General features: G+C 42.9%; 1 protein-coding gene across 8 annotated transcripts in view; it reads left to right on the top strand.

Moving 5' to 3' along the window:
- FOXP1 (forkhead box P1) overlaps window positions 1-17,576 on the top strand; it is a 594,085-nt gene that overhangs the window by 423,162 nt on the left and 153,347 nt on the right. For 3 of the 8 annotated variants that reach the window (XM_047096083.1, XM_047096081.1, XM_047096080.1), the window contains exon 1: window positions 750-950. The exons of the other annotated variants lie outside the window; for them this stretch is intronic. In XM_047096083.1, coding sequence (XP_046952039.1) covers window positions 765-950 — 186 coding nt within the window. In that variant the 5' untranslated portion in view covers window positions 750-764. Of the gene's footprint in view, window positions 1-749; window positions 951-17,576 lie in introns of those variants that run through there. 8 annotated transcript variants of the gene reach the window in all.

Below are 17,576 nucleotides of genomic sequence, written 5' to 3'. Positions count from 1 at the left end.
CTTCCTCCTCCTCCCCTTCCCCCCTTTTTCTTTTCTTATTGAATATGGCTGTTCAGCTGCTCATCTTATTTTTCAAGCTGACTTGTTCTGCCTTTAGCGGTTTACTTTTCTTTACAGTATCTGTCAAGTTACTCGGGTGACGGAAGACAGGACTTTGATAATTAGTTTGGGGCGGGTTAAAGAGTGTTCGAGTAGACAAGCCAGGCATCTGGAGATAAACAGGTAGTTTGGTTGATTGCGGAGAAGGAAAATGTAAGAGGAAAAGCAGCAGAAGCAAGATCAAGGGCATATCCCAGGAATGCGGGACGATATGTTCCTTAAAAATACGTGTGACAAATTCCTCTAAAGTCTGCAGAATCTGAATTTTCTTCCTTTCTTTCTTCCCTATTTTTTTTTTTAAAAGCATCCTGCCTATGTAAATGTCACCACAAAAATATCTCGAGAGCAGGTTTCCCGAAAACCCTGCCTGTGTGTATTCGTCTGCGAGAGTGAGCTGTTTGGCTAGGGCTTGGTCTGGCCGGGGCACACGTTTCTGATGCCGTGTCGCTGCTTGCAGACCTGGAGTGATTTAGATACGTGTAGCATTAATAGATTTCTTTAAGCGCTAAATGCAACTTTGAAAATTACCTGCAAGCTCCAACTGATCTTTCAACTTTGAAAGTGAAGAATTACTTGAGGAATTCTTGTGGTTTCTTTGTCATTTAGTGAGAGCCCAGCCAGCTACTGTGGAGGCAAAGCGTCCCTGAGGTTGCCTACAAAGGGCAATGTTCCAGTGTGCTTTCTCCTCAAGTGTGCTTCAGCCGCACAGCACTTCCTGTTTATTCAAACATCTTTTTTACCACTCGGCAACCCCCGCTTCACAGAAACAGCCAGAACCCATCTACAGCAAGAAGACGGAAATCCAAAGGCAGACAGTGCGAGCTCACTCCGTCAAACTCTTCATTTTCTCTGTAAGTGTCCAGAGAAAGAAAGAAAAAAAAAAGGAACATTTTGCTGGGTTAAACTTTTAGACTCGGGATCCGCTCCTGCGCATTCTCTGAAGGGCAAAATGAGATGTTCCACCTTGTTTACTGCTTTCTCTCTCTCCCCCCCCCCCACCCCTTCTCTCTCCATCAAAAGCAGTTTTCTTTTTAGAGATTTGAGAAGACCGTTGGTTGGTTCTAACTCCTTGTGAATCCACTCTTGCTTTCAAATGGGTCTTGGGATATAATCAGCTAAGGAGGCAGCCGAGTGTCGTCAGGACAGTTTTACAGGCTTGAACGTAGATGAGAACTCTCTCTGCCGATGTGTGACTTTGTTTGGTGTTGCCTTCTTTTTCTTCCTGTTATCACGAGGGGTAAGAGAGTCCAGGGATGGTGCCTTTGTAATTCTGCCTCTGCACAATTGTCCTGTGATGTTTGCATCATGACACCGTCATCACTTGTGAATCGGTCTTGATAATATTTGTACCAATTTCATGCCAATAAAAGTCAGACTGCTGAAACAAGCATGGTCATTATCTCACTCACATTACTATTGTTTAAACGGAGTGGGCTGCGAAAGGAAAGAGAAAGCCCGGCTCACTTTCTGCGATGCTTGTTAACTTTGATGTTGGAAAGCTCTTTTCAAAATTCTCATTGTGGGTAATTAGTATGGCAGGAAAAGCCCTCGGACCTGGGCTGCTCCTTCCCTGTGTGGAAAGAGCAGTGAGATCGCTGTTTCAGTCCTTTCTGTTGAAATGAGTTTCTTAACACATGGTTTGACATTTTTTTTAAAGGGTTCCACCTTTTCCTGTCTGATGTCCTCGCCCCTTGAGCCTCCCCACCTCCCTCCACGCCCTTCCCCCAACCCTGACCCCCAACTTCACTGTAATTGGTAAGCCAGGTGCTAATTTTTTTTTTTTTTTAACTATGTACTGGTCAGGGAATAGACAGGAAATGGAAAATTAGCTCTTTTGATCTTAAGGGGATTGTTATTACTCCGAACCTTGTTTGTTAGTCCCCAGACTAAATATCCTTAAATTTTATTGTCTAAAACAGCATCTGTAGAATAGAGAAAGAAATGAGCTCTCTGGTTGTCTGAACCTCTAATGGAAGAAATATTTAAATAAATAAGTGCGCCTATGTATGGCTATTGCTGTGCTGCGTTTTTTTTTTTTTCTTAATGTTCAGAAGTTGTTCTACTTTGCAAGAAAAAAATTAGGTTTGTGACTGCCTTAAGGACAATTTGTTTAACAGTAGGAGTAATTGCAGGGAAAATGGAAAGAGTGACTGAAGGTATTTACTCAGATGTCAGTGTAGGTGTGGGGGCCGAAAACTCAGTGTGGGAACAGTGGGCTGCTTTTCTTGGTATCTCAGTCTATTTGATGACCATCAAATTTCCCAGCTCGCTGGTTTTGTTTTTTCTGGATGGCATGTTTGATTATTTATCAGAAGGGGAAGGGAGTAGCTGAAGCAAATAAACATGTGACCAAGTTCTGTTTTGTTTTCCACTCAGAAAGCCATGCCCTTTAACAGATATACAGAAAATAATAAATGCATTGTTTTATGATAAAAGGAAATTATATGTGTCATTTGAAAAAAAAAAGGGCAAGTGTGTTAACCCTTAAGACTCAGGAGCCTTTTTGACTTCTGAGAATTTGCCAGGCATTTTACTGAGAATTAATCTATCGCGGCATATGATTTTATGGTGCAGGATTTCCCAGGATTAGCTGTTCAGCATTTAGGCTTTTCTAGATGCTTTACTTAGTTATGCCTGCCTCAGTAGCTCCACTTTTAAGTGGTATGTGTGTGTGTGTGTGTGTGTGTGTGTGTGTGTGTGTGTGTGTCTTTTAAACAGTAATACCATTTGGTCAGATCAGTAGCTATTGCACTTTTGTTGAAGGCTCTGTTCTGACTTGAGATCTGAACATGAACCGCTCAGTTGAAAGAAAGCGTACCAGAGTTTCTGTGGCTGGTGTATAGCCTACTTTATTAGAGGCCAACTTCTGCTCCTCTCTTTAAAGGTGATAGGCAGATCCTGTAATGCAAATAATGACGTGTACCTCTCTGTCCCTCAAAAAACACCTTCTAGACTTCAATATTATGCAATGCGTATAATGATGTTCAGGATTGTTATCTCACATCGAGGCCTCCAGAGACTGAGGGGAGGGCTCAAATCTACACTGAATGCAGATTTTAACACAAGCACGCCAAAAACAGAATGTCGTCATCGTTGTTGTTGTTTTAATTCTCAGGTGGGCTTTGGAAACCGTATGTAGACACGTTCTGTACTTACGCATGGGCTGACATTCGTGCGCACACCTGTACGTTTGCAATAACTAAAGGATTTTCTATAGGGGCTTCCTCTTTGATTCCTATCGTGAGAAAGCGACGGGCATGATCCTAGCGTGGTACCTAGCCCCGTCACATCAAGCCCTGTAAATCATAGTTGAAAATCTGCCTCGTTGCCTATACTGTCTTTGGAATGCGAATTGGAAACGTGCACACACAGGGATTCCCTCTTCATTGACTATATAAGGGAACAATGCAGCGGACGCTCACAGCACAGCCCCCACCAGCCTGGCCCTGCACGTATGTCCCTGGGAGCTAGCTTTGCTCCAGAGAGGGCAGCCATGGGACCCGTAGCCTTTCTGCCTCCTCTGTTGTCATCTCAGGTGACTCTCCAGAAGGCAATTGGGTTGGATAATCATACCTTGTACTCGTACAGAGCCCTTGGTCTGGGAAATCAAAGTGCCTGACTAATGCTAACTCGTTAATACTCAGAACACCCTTGGGACATAGGTAGGCTGCAAAGATTATCCCACTTTTGAGGTGGGAAAACGTCCTGTTGTTAAAGCAGTTTACAACTTCCGGGTGTGTCTGTACTTAATGGTCAGGCTAGACCTGAATGGGTATGATGCAGGTGCCATCAGAAGCATTTTCCCTGTGCCATGCTCAGCCCCGACCACAGGCAGTCCCATGAGAAAGTGTTTTACCATGAAGAAGCCTTACTGGAAAATGTAGCTAGTGCACGGTACTACTGATGGTGGGGAAGGAGGAGCCAACGAAGACCGTCGAAGCTTAGTTTGAGTCTATTTAGGATCCAGTGTAGGATTTTGTCCTTGTTGTTTATACGATACGGCTTGGGCTGAAATGTTAAATATTTGTTTTATTTCACATTCACTCGATATGATGTTGGCAATTTAACTTCCACAAGACTCAAGTTCTTTTGTTCTTTGCAAAGACACAGACTCCTGCTCATTGGCTGTGCAAGATTGAGTCAGAAGTTACTCTGTAGTCTCCCCCTTTGGGGGCCAAACAGTTGAAACATTGTGTTAACCCTAGATGTTACCATGTGATTCTTCGGTTCTGGTGTGTCTTAAGCCTCCCTGAAACGGTTACTAAGCACAGTGAAAAAATTAGTCATGTGCCATTTGCTGTTTAAAGTCTTCGGTTGAAAGCTTTTTCAGAAATCTCTAGAGTCGGGTGGTAGTTTTTAGGTTGTTTGGTCCCCAGTACTGTTGGTTTGAACCTGAATGTAGAAATTAGATTTGAAAACTCTCTCTTAAAAATGTGTTTTTAATTTTAAAAAGTAATTTTGAAAAGATCCTAAATAATGTGATTCCAGGGTTGCTTAAGAAAATTACTTTCCTTAAGCATACTTCCAAATGTTAACCTTATATCAATACTTAGGTGATGATATTACACTTTATTTTTTTATTTTCCTAATTCATTTATGCATTTCCCATGTCTTCTACCATGAGATTATTACTTTCGTGCTCAGTGATCGTTTGTAAAGTGCTTTTCGAAGTCACTGAAGAATCACTTACCGAATGTCAGGTCCTAGCCTATGGGCCTGACACGTACTAATTGTGATGTAGAAACCGTTATTTCCTCCCATTCTTGCAGGTGAAGAAACTGCGGCACAGAGAGGTTAAGTAACTTACCCAAGGTCACACAGCTGGGAAGTGGTAGATCTGGGGTTCAAATCAGGGAGAATGGGTTCGTATTCAGGTGGAACGACTGGTGGATGTTCTACCACGATGTTTGCTGCTTCTGGATAAATACGTTAATGTTTTGTAAAGCTAACTTCTGTTTCTTTGGAATTGTTGCGATGCTCTCAAGGTCAGTAATTCCCCCAAATTCCCAGAGAATCCTTATTTCTTCATGCATGAAGACTCAAGTTCCACCTTATGCTAAACTGTGGTTACTGGAAGTTCCAAAACCCATTGCCCCACCATGAGTACAACCCAGTGAACACAGCTGCCCATTCGATGAGCACAGTTTTGTTTTTAATCCCCTTTTTAAGAAAATATTTCTGATTCCTTGACCAGAGCACTGAAATCTTTTCTTTTGCTGTCTTCTATCTGTATCTGCAGTATATTCACATGTATTTATGTTTACATAAAAGATAAAAACTTCAAATAGTTTCCTACGAAGTTACCTTTGTGGCTTGAATTCGTCTGAGCATTTCTAACTTTTCCCTTGAAGATCTGTCCTGTCCAGCAAGTACCTGTAGTTCTCTGTGAATGGAAGAATTCCAAATCCATGGATCCGTGGATTTCAGTGGCCCTTTGGGGTTGTGTCATTCCTGAAGTACAAGTGAAGGGATTCTAATCCAAACTGCGTGACCTTTGGCATATTATGTAAACGTTGTGTTTACGTCAAGCGCTTTAGAAGCAAGCCAGACCCACGGCTGGCATTCAGGGTTGGTGATCATTTTCTTGTTCACCAGCAGCAGCATGGGCATCATCATCTCCTGGGAGCTCCCTGGCTGGCCTCGAGGCAGCCATTCCTGCTGTGTTGTCTTAGAGTCCAGGCAAGGCAGGCTTCCTTTAGGGTTTGGTGAGGGTCAGAAATGGCCATACTTGCTCAAGTGCCTTTGCCAGCGGAAGGAGCCCGGACTCATGGTTGCAAGCCATCTGTGTGACCATGGGCAAATCACAGATCCCCTCTTGCCCCCGGTTAGCTTTTTGTACAATCACTGCCATCTGCCTTAGACTCCCTGTGGTTTTCTCATGGTCCTTGTCAAGAGGACAATGACTGGTGTGAGGTCACTGGGAAATAGGAATGTTTGCTTTCCACAAAATATATTTTTGTATGTATGGGGTAGTGTATTGTGGTAGTATATTACATTTAGTAAGTAGTGTTCACGTACAGGTATCTCGCTAAGGACTCTCCATGCACACCTCACGTAATGCTTAGAAATAGCCTCTCTGTTCCTGTTTCTGTATGTGTTCACTGCATCTAAAAATAACTCAAAGTAAATGAGATGATGTGTGTGTAATGTTGAGTACTTGTCTGTCAATAAATAGTTAAAAAGAATGCCACTTGTATTATTATCTTCCTCATCCCCTTTAACCAGGGACCAAGACAGTTTTAAGAGTATGGTTATTTGGAAATGCAAATCAAAACCACAGTAAGATAGTGCCTCATAGCTGTTAGAATGGCTGTTGTCAAAAAGATAAGACATAGCAAGTGTTGGCGAGGATGTGGAGAAAAGGGAACCCCTCCCCCATGGATGGGAATGTGAATTGGTACAGCCACTGGGGAAGACAGCATGGAGGTTCCTCCAAAAATTAAATGCAGATTCATCACTTCCACTTCTGGGTTTTTATATCCAAAGGAAATGAATCACTACCTCAAAAAGATACCTGTAGTGCCACATTCGTTGCGGCGTTATTTTACAATAGCCAAGATAAGGAAATAAGGAAACACTTACCCATTGATGGATGAATAAAGAAGATGTAATATGTATGGGCTATTATTCACCCATAAAAAAGAAGGAAATCCTGCTATTTGCAACAACATAGATGGACCTTTGGGGCACTGTGCTGGGTGAAATAAGTCAGAGAAAGGCAAATACTTTGATCTCACTTTTATGTGGAATCTAATCTAATCAAACCCAAAGGAAATACACTACAAGCAGTTTTAGGGAAAAGGTCGAATCGATTAATTTTTTAATTTTAATTTTAAAAAAAATTTTTAACAACTTTCTTGAGATAATTTTGACATAAAGAAATTGTATCTATAGTAAGAAGAGATTGGTGATTGCCAGAGGTGGGGGACATGGGAGTGAAGGTTGTCAAAATCTACAAACTTACAGACAGTTATAAAATAAATACATTCTTGGGACATAATACACAGCATGGTGACTGAAGTTAACCACAATGTATCATATATTTGAAAGTTGCTAAGAGAGTAGATCTTAAAAGTTCTCCTTTCAAGAAAAAAAAAAAAACTCTGTCAGGGAATAGATGTTAACTAAACTTACTGTGGTAATCATTTTGACATATATAGCTATAGATATCACAAAACATACCAATTATGTATATCTTATCTATATCTGTATATATAATCATGGAGTACACCGAAAACTATTAGAGTATTGTATGTTAATTATATCTCAATAAAACTAAGAGGGGAAAAAGCATTCCGAGAAAACGTTTCTAAAAAAAGATTATAGCGGGAGGCACCTGGCTCAGTCTGTTAGGCGTCCGACTTCGGCTCAGGTGATGATCTCGCCGCTCATGGGTTCGAGATCCACATCGGGCTCTGTGCCGACAGCTCAGAGCCTGGAACCTGCTTCAGATTCTGTGTCTGCCTCTCTCTATCTCCCCCTACCCTGCCCACACTCTGTCTGTCTCTCCAAAATAAATAAACATTAAAAATTGTTTTAAATAATAATAAAAAAGGATTAGAGTGTGGGCACCTTGGTGGTGCAGTCAGTTAAGCGTCCGACTCTCAGGTCATGATCTCAGGGTTCATGAGTTCAAGCCCTGCTTTGGGCCCCATGCTGTTATTGCAAAGCCTGGTTGGGGTTCTCTTTTTCTCCCTCTTGGCCTGTCCCCACCCAACCTGCTCTCTCTCTCAGAAATAAATAAATAAGCGTAAAAAGATTATAGTGACATAATACCCCCCTCCTAACAAAAAGCAAGCAGTTACAGCAGAGTCTGAGAATCTGCAGTGGGTTAAAATAAACGTGGGCCAGCAACCATGCTTGACCTGAAAGCCATGCCAGGTAGGTGGGGAGAGAAAGGTCTAATGTAGATGAAGGCAGAGAATGGATACAGGTGTCCAGGGCCTGAGCTGTGTGTGGACTTGGGCTAACTTGAGAGAAAACATCTTTGCTCTGACAGCTCACCCTCTCCATTGCTGGCATTAAACGCTCCTTTTGAAAAATTCCAACTTTGGCCCAGCGAAAGCAAAGAACGGGGTGCCTGTCCCTACGAGAGCTTGAGGAAGGATTGAGCATCTAAAGGATGATGGCAACAGCATCAGTATCACAAGAGCAGTTGATGAACTTGGACAGGTGAAGAGGTGAAGCGCAGTGTGAAGGAGAACAGGTACCGCTGGGTCTGTTTCCCCTCCGGTCAGCCTGCTTGCGGGTTGCCGCACAGCCATGGGAACTCGGGGCACTATGGGGATCCACGACCAGTGCTAGTCCCTTGGGTCAGAGGACATCGGGGAACGCTACTGCTTAAAGCAATTAGAATACAAGCAGAGTTTTTAGGAAGAGGTAGAATCGATTAATTTTTTAAGTTTAAATTTTTTAACAACTTTATGGAGACAACTTTGACATGAAAAATTGTATCCATATTTAGGTGTTAGGTGTACAACTTGATATTTTTATACCTACGTCTACACGGTGAAAAGATCACCACAATCAAACTAGCCTGTCTGTCACCTCTGCATTATTACCCTTTTGTGTGTGTGATGAGGTGTTTTTTTTTTTTTGATGTTTATTTATGAGAGAGAGAAAGAGGGAGGGAGGGTTTATTTATGAGAGAGAGAAAGAGGGAGGGAGGAAGGGAGAATGAGTGGGGGAGGGGCAGGTAGAAGGAGAGACAGAATCCCAAGCAGACTCCTTGCCATCAGCCCGATGCAGGGCTTGATCCCACAAACTGTGAGGTCACGACCTGATCGGAAATCAGGAGTCAGACGCTCAACTGAGTGAGCCACCCATGTGCCCTGAGAAGTTTTAATTTAAGAAGTATCCCCGTAGCAAACTTCAAGCACACAGTACAGTATTATTAAGCACAGGCAGCATTGTGTCCATAAGAATTCCAGAACATATTCATGCTGCAGAACTAACTAAACCCTACTACCCTTTGACCAACATCTCCCCATTTTCCCCATCCTCCAGTCTCTGGCAGCCATCATTCTACTCTCTGCCTCTATGAGTTTGACCTTTTCAGATTTTGTATATGTAAGTGAGATCATGCACTACTGGGAAAAGTAGAACTTAAATGGAGAAGACACCTGAATGCCTTGTAAATGTGGACGGAGAGCAGGGAAGGCAGATTTGCAGATGTGGCCATGGCTCCAGGAGTCCTGGGAGTGAAAGGATCTGGTTGGAAAAAGCAGGCCTTTTGTGTGGGGAAAAGAGGCAGGTAAACTTATGTTAAAAGATGTGATACCCGGAAGAGGCCTCTGCCTTCATCCTGAAGGTAAAGTACCCGCATTCATCCTTGCGTGTTTGGCTCTCTGGACTGCATATCTGTTTGCCAGAATTACCTGCAGTCGTATTTGGTCTAATCAGTGACCTTGGTAGAATGTGGGTGTCAGGTTCTCGTGTGACAGTGTGTGTTTGTTTTTGTTTTTCTGTCCCCGCCGTTCCGTAGGTTTGTGACCTTGGGCAAGTCACTGAACCTCACCATCTCATGATTTTTCCACCCTAAATCAGTAATCATAAAACCTTTCCCTGCTTCCCTCCGAGATGGTGGGGACACAAAGTAAGATGACAAGTCTAAAGCAACTAACTGGCATAGTGCTTCGCATACAGGGAGCGCCGCAGTATGCTGTTTTTATTTTAGTGTCGTAAATGCAGGGAGTTATTACACTTGCTGCTCTGTTTCTAGATATTCCTTATTTCTTAAATCCTTAGACTAGTGTAATCTTTGCTATTTGCATTAACCGCTCTGAGAAATGTAAATTATTGGAGAGTATTAGGGTAACGACAATGACAATGATGATGATTTGGTCCTAGTTAACTGTGGCCAAGAGTGAGTAGTTCCAAATTTTAGATTCTTAGTCTGGTTTGGGCCTTTGCTCCCTTTCCACTTCTGTGTCTTTCTTTTGTCTTTCATGTCAGCTGGAATGTTGCCTCTACATTGCCTTTCACTTTTGCTTTTTCCCCAGCATTCAGGGAAGGGAAGGAGAAGGTATTTTGCAAAAGAGCAAAGCATCCATAGGGCATCCCAAGTGCGTGTGACTTGCGTTGCAAGGAGCAAAGGAGTACAACACCGTATTTGTTTGAGCAGGAACTAGTTTTGGTGTTAGTGGTAAAATCATAGGAAAGTATCTACATTATTTTGAACCTGATTCTAGCCAGATTGTTCTGCAAGCTTCAAAAATAGCCGCGCTCCTCCTAAGGTACGAAAAGATCAGAATCTGGATTGTTCATAATGAGAGTTGCCGGACTGCATCCCCATAAAAGACAATTGCAGAAAACAACAGGTTAACACAGCCAGTTCATAGTTCCCTTTGATTCACATATCCTTCCATTTGATCCCCATATTTTCTACTTTGGGAACTTGGAGAAGGAGTGGACTCATTTATTTATTTCTTTTTGGGCCCAGTCTGGTCCTTCCTTAACAAGGAGAAACGGGTTTGATGCAGCACCTAGCTTAATATTTTAGACATTTTCTAATAAACTTGACTTCTGTTTTACTTCCTTGCAACGCCAGTGTTGCCTACGGTCATGGCGCCCCAGGCTGTGGTCTTGCCGACTCGTTCAAGCTAGACAGGCTCAGGCTTGGGCAGTGCTTGGATGGAATCTGTCCAAAGACAACTCAGGTGCCGGAGACTGGGTGGTGGTGATTCAGCGTCTGGCACCGGCTCCAGCAAGGAGCAGCCAACCAGGGCCTCAACACGGTGGTTATAGGGCCCTATGTTAATAGGTGTATGGAGTAGGAGTATGGTGGGGGGGGGGGAGGTTTGTCTCCTCTTATAAGAGACTTCAAACAGACTTCCTGACTGTTTATAGCCATTAAACTTACTTCAGCTGATTTTGCAAGAGGATCGTAGATAGCCTTTTTCTTTTTGTCTCATGAAAATTCCTAACCTTTACCTTCTTTGGCGGTAAGTGCCCTCTACATGGAGACTTAAATAATCAAGGTTATTCATAACTGTAAGGAAATACAGCATTTTTTGACCCTGCTTCTGCCTCCTAGGTTTCCTTTGGGGCTGGGACTTGTAGTCGAATGCTTCCTCCTGTTTTGGGCCTTATGATGTTTCTCTGTCCATGTCTCCTGTACTTGGGGCATGGAATGGTGTTTGGGCCCCAAAACACTAATGCTGGCATATCGTGGCATGGTGCGAGAGTACAGCGGCACAATTCTGTGTTCTTCTAAACATCATCCCAGTTCTTCTAAACAACAAAAAAGAAAGAGAGAGAGAGGAAGGATGGAAGGAAGGAAGGGAGGAAAAGAGAAAGGAAGGGAGGGAGGAAGAAAAGAGAGCAAGAGAAATAAAGGAAAGAAAAGGAAAGGGAAGGAGGGAAGAAAGGAAAAGAGAGAGAAAAAAGAGGAAGAAAATACTGTGTCATCTTTTCTTCTAGGAAAACACACTCTAATGGATTGCCAACATTAAAAAACTCCTGACTTCAAACACAATACACAGATCTTTACATTATTTGCTACAATTTAAAGTTCCGGGTCTTCTAAAAAACAAAAAAGAAAGAATGAGAGAGAGAGAGAGAGAGAGAGAGGAAGGATGGAAAGAAGGAAGGGAGGAAAGGAGAAAGGAAGGGAGGGAGGAAGGAAAGAGAAAGAGCAAGAGAAAGAAAGGAAAGAAAAGGAAAGGGAAGGAGGGAAGACAGGAAAAGAGAGAGAGAAAAAGAGAGAAAGAAAGACAGCATGGAGCCTGCTTAGGATTCTCTGTCTCTGTCTCCGTCTGCCCCTCCCCTGCTAGCTCTCTATCTCTCAAATAAAAAATTAAAAAATTAAATAAAGTAAAGCCAAAGTGAAGAACATAGGTGTTAAGTGTCACAGCAGTGATAAGCATCCTATGTGTAGCTTGAAGAACATAAAGTCATCTCAGTAAGGGTTTGGGAAGCCCCACTTGGAAAGTAGATCTAGAAGGTGGAGGTTCAGGTTAGCATGGGACGATAAAGAAATGGTAGTGGTCCAGGTGGCAGAGGGATGCTATGTCCTGGCCTCATCTCTCCTTGTCCCCACGTGTGTGGGTGACCTGCCCTATGCCATACTTCCTTGTACTCATAGGACAGTGTGTATAGGGATCTTTGACTTTTTCATTTCCTGTCCTTCTTCATTTCAACTCACGCACGTCATGTTGGAGTGCTGTAGGCATGGTATTGTCTCTGGTCCAGTTTTTCACCCTGTCTGTCTAGATACTGTCTCATAAACTCATTTGCAAAGACTGTGGAACATTTTGAGGAATCCACCCCTATCTAAACGTCAGCTATTATGGAACGCCCTCAGAGTATACAGTACTTTCTCCAGCTGTTAGAACTCCGGGCTTGGATGAAGCTACATGGAACTTTTCCCTTCTAGGTCACTGCTTCAAATCCAGTATCCCAGCTGATCTAAGGCTTTGCTATCTGCCCCACCCGCTCTTGGGGGGGGGGGGCGGGGGTCAAGTCAAGTGAATCAGCTACCAGTGAATGTTCACACTCTACACCCTTATTTGCATTCTCATCAAGTGTAGACCAAGTAGTAACTGGTGCAAAGAGACTGTTTGATGGTTGTTACCCCCCATGTATTAAAATTTTAATTGGGGAAGTGGGTTGTTTTTTGTTTTTTATTTAGGACGCTAGTAACATGACTTGGTCTGTTAGAGTGCTTTCTTTCTTTGTATGTGTAACATTTACACAATCACTAGACCCGGAATCTTTCCTTGGGCAAATCCCTCGATGAGATTAGCTTACTTTTCCAGTTTCCTGTGATAACCAAGTGTTTCATTTGTAAATAACTTTTTTTTTCTTTTTTGCATTTTTATTGGAGAACTCACTGCCTTGGAATGTTGTTGATTCTGTATGAATGCATGTACACATCTAGTCCTATCAGCCATGGTCATTTCTTGTTTTTTTAAATGACCCACACGTGTTCTCTCCATCCTGCAACTGGAGCGGCTGCTGTGTCTAAAGCAAGGAGGTGATGGAGTTGCCCTGCACACTCAGTCCCAGGTCTGGCTGCGGGGTGATTGCTAGTGTTAAATGATGAGCACTCTGGTTGAGATGGTAGTTAGTTGCCAAGCCGCACCAAGAGAGCAGATTAGTTTATGGGGGAGAAAGAGCTCTCCAGAGGTACTCGAGGTGCATGTGGAGGTTGAGAAATGAAGAGAACAAGAGAGCTTCCCATGCTGCTTTTTATTGCTAGCTTCCCCCCCCCCACCCCCATACGCACAGTGACTGTTGATTAGCCTGGGAAATTATCTGAGAAACAGGTTTGATCTTGAGGGGTGGGGAGAGTCTAGGAAAAGAAATTAGAGGAAGGGTGGCTGACTCAGAGCAGCCTTTGAAGCTGGGAGTGGGACAGCTTGTCAGGGCAGACAGGAAATAACCGACTTCTCTCCACTGGCCCATAGCGCATGCTGTCTTCATTCTCTTGGTGTTTGGGACCTCACACCCAATTGAGGAGATTCACTCCTAGCTGGTGTAAATTACCTGTGAGAAGAAACACATAGTCAAAGTTTGCAGCTCGTTTTAAAGAGTTGCAGAAAGAGGAGCACATGGATGCATTTTGCTTTCCCGTCCCAGTTCCTTTTGGAAAATCGGATCGGACTTTGAGCTTTGAGAGCAGCGAATTAGTAATGTCCTTGCATGTCAGCTAAGTTCTAAAACTATCTGGGGCAACTGGTCGCAAGCTTTGTTTTTATAAAATTGTGTCCGGTGGAATCTTCGGGGAATCTCAGAGTATAGACTGCAACCCAAGGCATGGGTTGGCAAACTTTTCGTGTACAGGCCCGGATAGGAAGTATTTTAGGTTGCGTGGACCATCCAGTCTGTGCTGAAGGTACTTAACTCTGCTTTGTGATGCAACAGCGGCCCCAGACAGCATGGAATCAAGCGAGGATGACTGTGTTCCTGTAAAACTTTATTTGTGGATACTGAAAACTGAACTCCGTATAATTTTCACACGTCACAAAATATTCTCTCTTCTATTATCGCTCCAACTATTTAAGTAAGCAAAAACCATTCTCGTCTCGTCGGCTGGATAGTAACGGCTCATCTGGAGGATCCGGTCCAGGGGCTGTAATAGTGTACTGACCCAGGACCTAAAACGCTGTGGTTAGTCTTATTTTTTTGAGGACCTCCTAGTATCGGTGTTTTTGTCAGGCCTCATCGCCAGGTGTTGTGTCAAAACTTGTATGAAGATTTTTTTTTTCCTTATGCCAGTTCGCTGTATGTATATGTGCATGCATACTGAAATCCTATTTTAGGGGTGCCTGGGTGGCGCAGTCGGTTAAGCGTCCGACTTCAGCCGGGTCACGATCTCGCGGTGCGTGAGTTCGAGCCCTGCGTCGGGCTCTGGGCTGATGGCTCAGAGCCTGGAGCCTGTTTCCGATTCTGTGTCTCCCTCTCTCTCTGCCCCTCCCCCGTTCATGCTCTGTCTCTCTCTGTCCCAAAAATAAATAAACGTTGAAAAAAAAAATTTTTATGAAATCCTATTTTATGTAAACTTACTGGTGTTTCTTAAAATACGGTAAATGTGTTTTTGAACATTGGCTACCTAGATAAACATGCTAAACATGGGGAAACCTATCCCCTAAAATATTAGCACCTGCTCTAAACTTCAGATATAAATAGCGCAAAAGTTGTAAACATGCTGATGCGAAACATAATTTGTCAATAACAGATGGCACTTACTTGCCGAGAAGGCGAAGGCTCTGATGAGAAAGGCATAATTTTGAGCCAGTAGAATCAGAGGTGTGTCAGAAATGTCCAGGCCCCAGTTAGCATAAAAGCATGGCCTGCGAAACCAGCAACCAAGTACCTACTCCCTGACTCTGAGTACTCAGAGCTGGTTGTGGCCCACGGAGAGTTGATCAAAAGGCAACTTCAACCCCTTGTGCAGAGCAGGATGTAGGTGATATCCAAGGCAGAGAGGGAGGCTGGCCAGTCCACAGATGAAGGCAATGCGTGCCTGCCTTCCAGCCCTCTCCTCTGTTAGCTCACAGAGCCATTTATTTTAGCTTGTTAAAGACAAATACATGCCTGTGCATCTGGGCTTTAAGTGCCTGGTTTTATCAGTCACCCCCTCTCTGTGACATCCTCAAACTACGTCTTTCTTGTAACCTGAGCCTAGCACTCAGTACAGTAACAGGTTGTCCATTGCCAGGCAATTGTCACATCTATTATAAAGGAAGTGTTGACTCAACCCAGCCCAGGAGCCGTCATCAATAGTAAAAGGTCTCCAGAGGTGGGATGGGACCTTTTAAGTTATTTACATTAGCAGTTGGTCTGGAACTTGAGTCAGAGTTGATCCTTGCTTCTTACAAGGTACACTTCATTTATTCATATCCTTTCTCTTTCTCCCTCCCACCCTTACTAACCCTCCCGTCTTCTCCGTCATACGCACGCAGACACATGTCCGTGCTCCTTATTATTCTGTATCCAAAGGATCTCATTTGTCTTCAAGCAGAGTATCTTAGCGGACTTCTTGCCATATGTGATCGAGATGCTGTTATACAAATAAGAAAACTCCATCCTCGCTCCTCAGTTGCGTTGGAAGAAATCTCTGAGGTTTAGGCAGTGGAGTCTGAGATGAAAGACATTAATTTCATTTTGATGCAGGTAACAGGTAAAAATGGCTACCAAGTAATAAGCGTGTATGAGAAATCAGTAGGTTTCTGGTGCATGTTCCAGAGGGGATCGCATCAGTCATTCCATATTTTCCACTGACCAACAGTGAACATGACAATAAACATTTTTTACTGTCTGCGAGTGGTAGATACCAGCGATTCATATTATAAATCATGTAATACGATTCATATTATGAAGATAATTCTCACATGTGCACTCTTGTACACTAAGGACTTATTCCTCTTTTTTTATGACAACTTAAAATCTAGGTTACAGTGATTTATACACAATAGAAATCGGAAAAACAAGTGCCCTTGGATGCTTGATTTCACAGCACTTTAAGTTCTAATAAATTATGTTTTAAAATGCCTGGTGAGGGGCGCCTGGGTGACTCAGTCAGTTAAGCGTCCGAGTCTTGATTTCAGCTCAGGTCATGATATCAGAGGTTCGTGAGATGGAACCCCACGTCTGCTTCTGCACTTACGTGGGGCCTGCTTGGGATTCTCTCTCTCCCTTTATCTCTGTCCCTACCCCACTCACACTTTCTCTCTCTCCCAAAATAAATAAATAAGCTTTAAAAAAAAAAACAAAAACAACACTCGGCAAACCTCAGTTGATTTGGGGGTGGGGGAGGATAGATTTAATACTCTGTTCCAGCTTTGTTCCCATCATCGTGATGAGGCTGGGGAATTATTGTGAAGCAGTTCACAACAGTTCAGATCAAGGTGAATAATTTACACTAGCGTTGCCCCTCCATCCCACATATTTGAAATTATTTTGCCTGTTTGCATTCATTTTGAGAATAAAATTTGGAAAACCAATTTGCACGTATCTGCATCTTTATTCTTCTCTCTTCAGTAGTTTGACTAAAATATCCCTTGTGTTCCTACAAGTTCCTAAGCCTTTTCTACCCTGTGCTGCTGTCTTTGATTATCTTCTCCAACAAGGCTCAGAATGAAATGCTGTAAGGGAGCTGGAGTTCATTACGTGACTGTTTAAATTTATGTGCTCCACATCGGGTGTAAAATAGGATGGTACCCACCTGAATGATTTTTTTTCTTAAAACCAGCGAAATAATTGCCAGGATTTCACTAGCTAATTTTGAAATGCACAGAGCCAGCTCAATAAACATTCATTAAATACTTAGGTTTGAGTCCTGTACTGTCTTGTTCTTAAACAGTGCGGTGTTCCAGTGAAAACATAAGAATGGTTTTGTGAGGGGCGCCTGGGTGGCTCAGCCGGTTAAGCGTCCGACTTCGGCTCAGGTCATGATCTCACGATTTGTGAGTTCGAGCCCCACGTCGGGCTCTGCGCTGACAGCCTGGAGCCTGCTTCAGTTTTGTGTCTCCCTCTCTCTCTGCCCCTACCCTGCTTGTGCTCTCTGTCTCTCATAAATGAATGTTAAAAAATTAAAAAAAAAAAAAAAAAGAATAGATTTGTGAGGTGTGGGGTGTGTGTGTGTGTGTGTGTGTAATGTTTAAAAAAAAAAAGGCACTAAATATCATCTATTTTACCAAAAGGAGGAGTTTACAGATTCTCAGAGATTTGTTTTTTTTTTAATTTCTTTTATTTATTTTTATTTATCTATTTATTTATTTATTTATTTATTTATTTATTTATTTATTTATTTTGAGACTTGTTTCTTTAAACATTGAATACCTGGGGCACCTGGGTGGCTCAGTTAGTTAAGCGTCCGATTCTGGGTTTCACCTCAGGTCATGATCTTCCGGTTCATGCGTTCAAGCCCCGAGTTGGGTTCTGCGCTCATAGTGCAGAGCCTGCTTGAGATTGCCTTTCTCCCTCTCTCCCTCTGCCCCGCCTCCCTCTCTTTTCAAAAACAAATCAGCGTT

This window comes from Lynx rufus, unplaced genomic scaffold (assembly GCF_022079265.1).
Source record: "Lynx rufus isolate CCGP_SWC_20201006 ecotype Redwood Valley unplaced genomic scaffold, mLynRuf1.p SCAF_4, whole genome shotgun sequence".
Lineage (NCBI taxonomy): Eukaryota > Metazoa > Chordata > Mammalia > Carnivora > Felidae > Lynx > Lynx rufus.
This window is presented reverse-complemented; position numbering and strand designations above follow the sequence as displayed.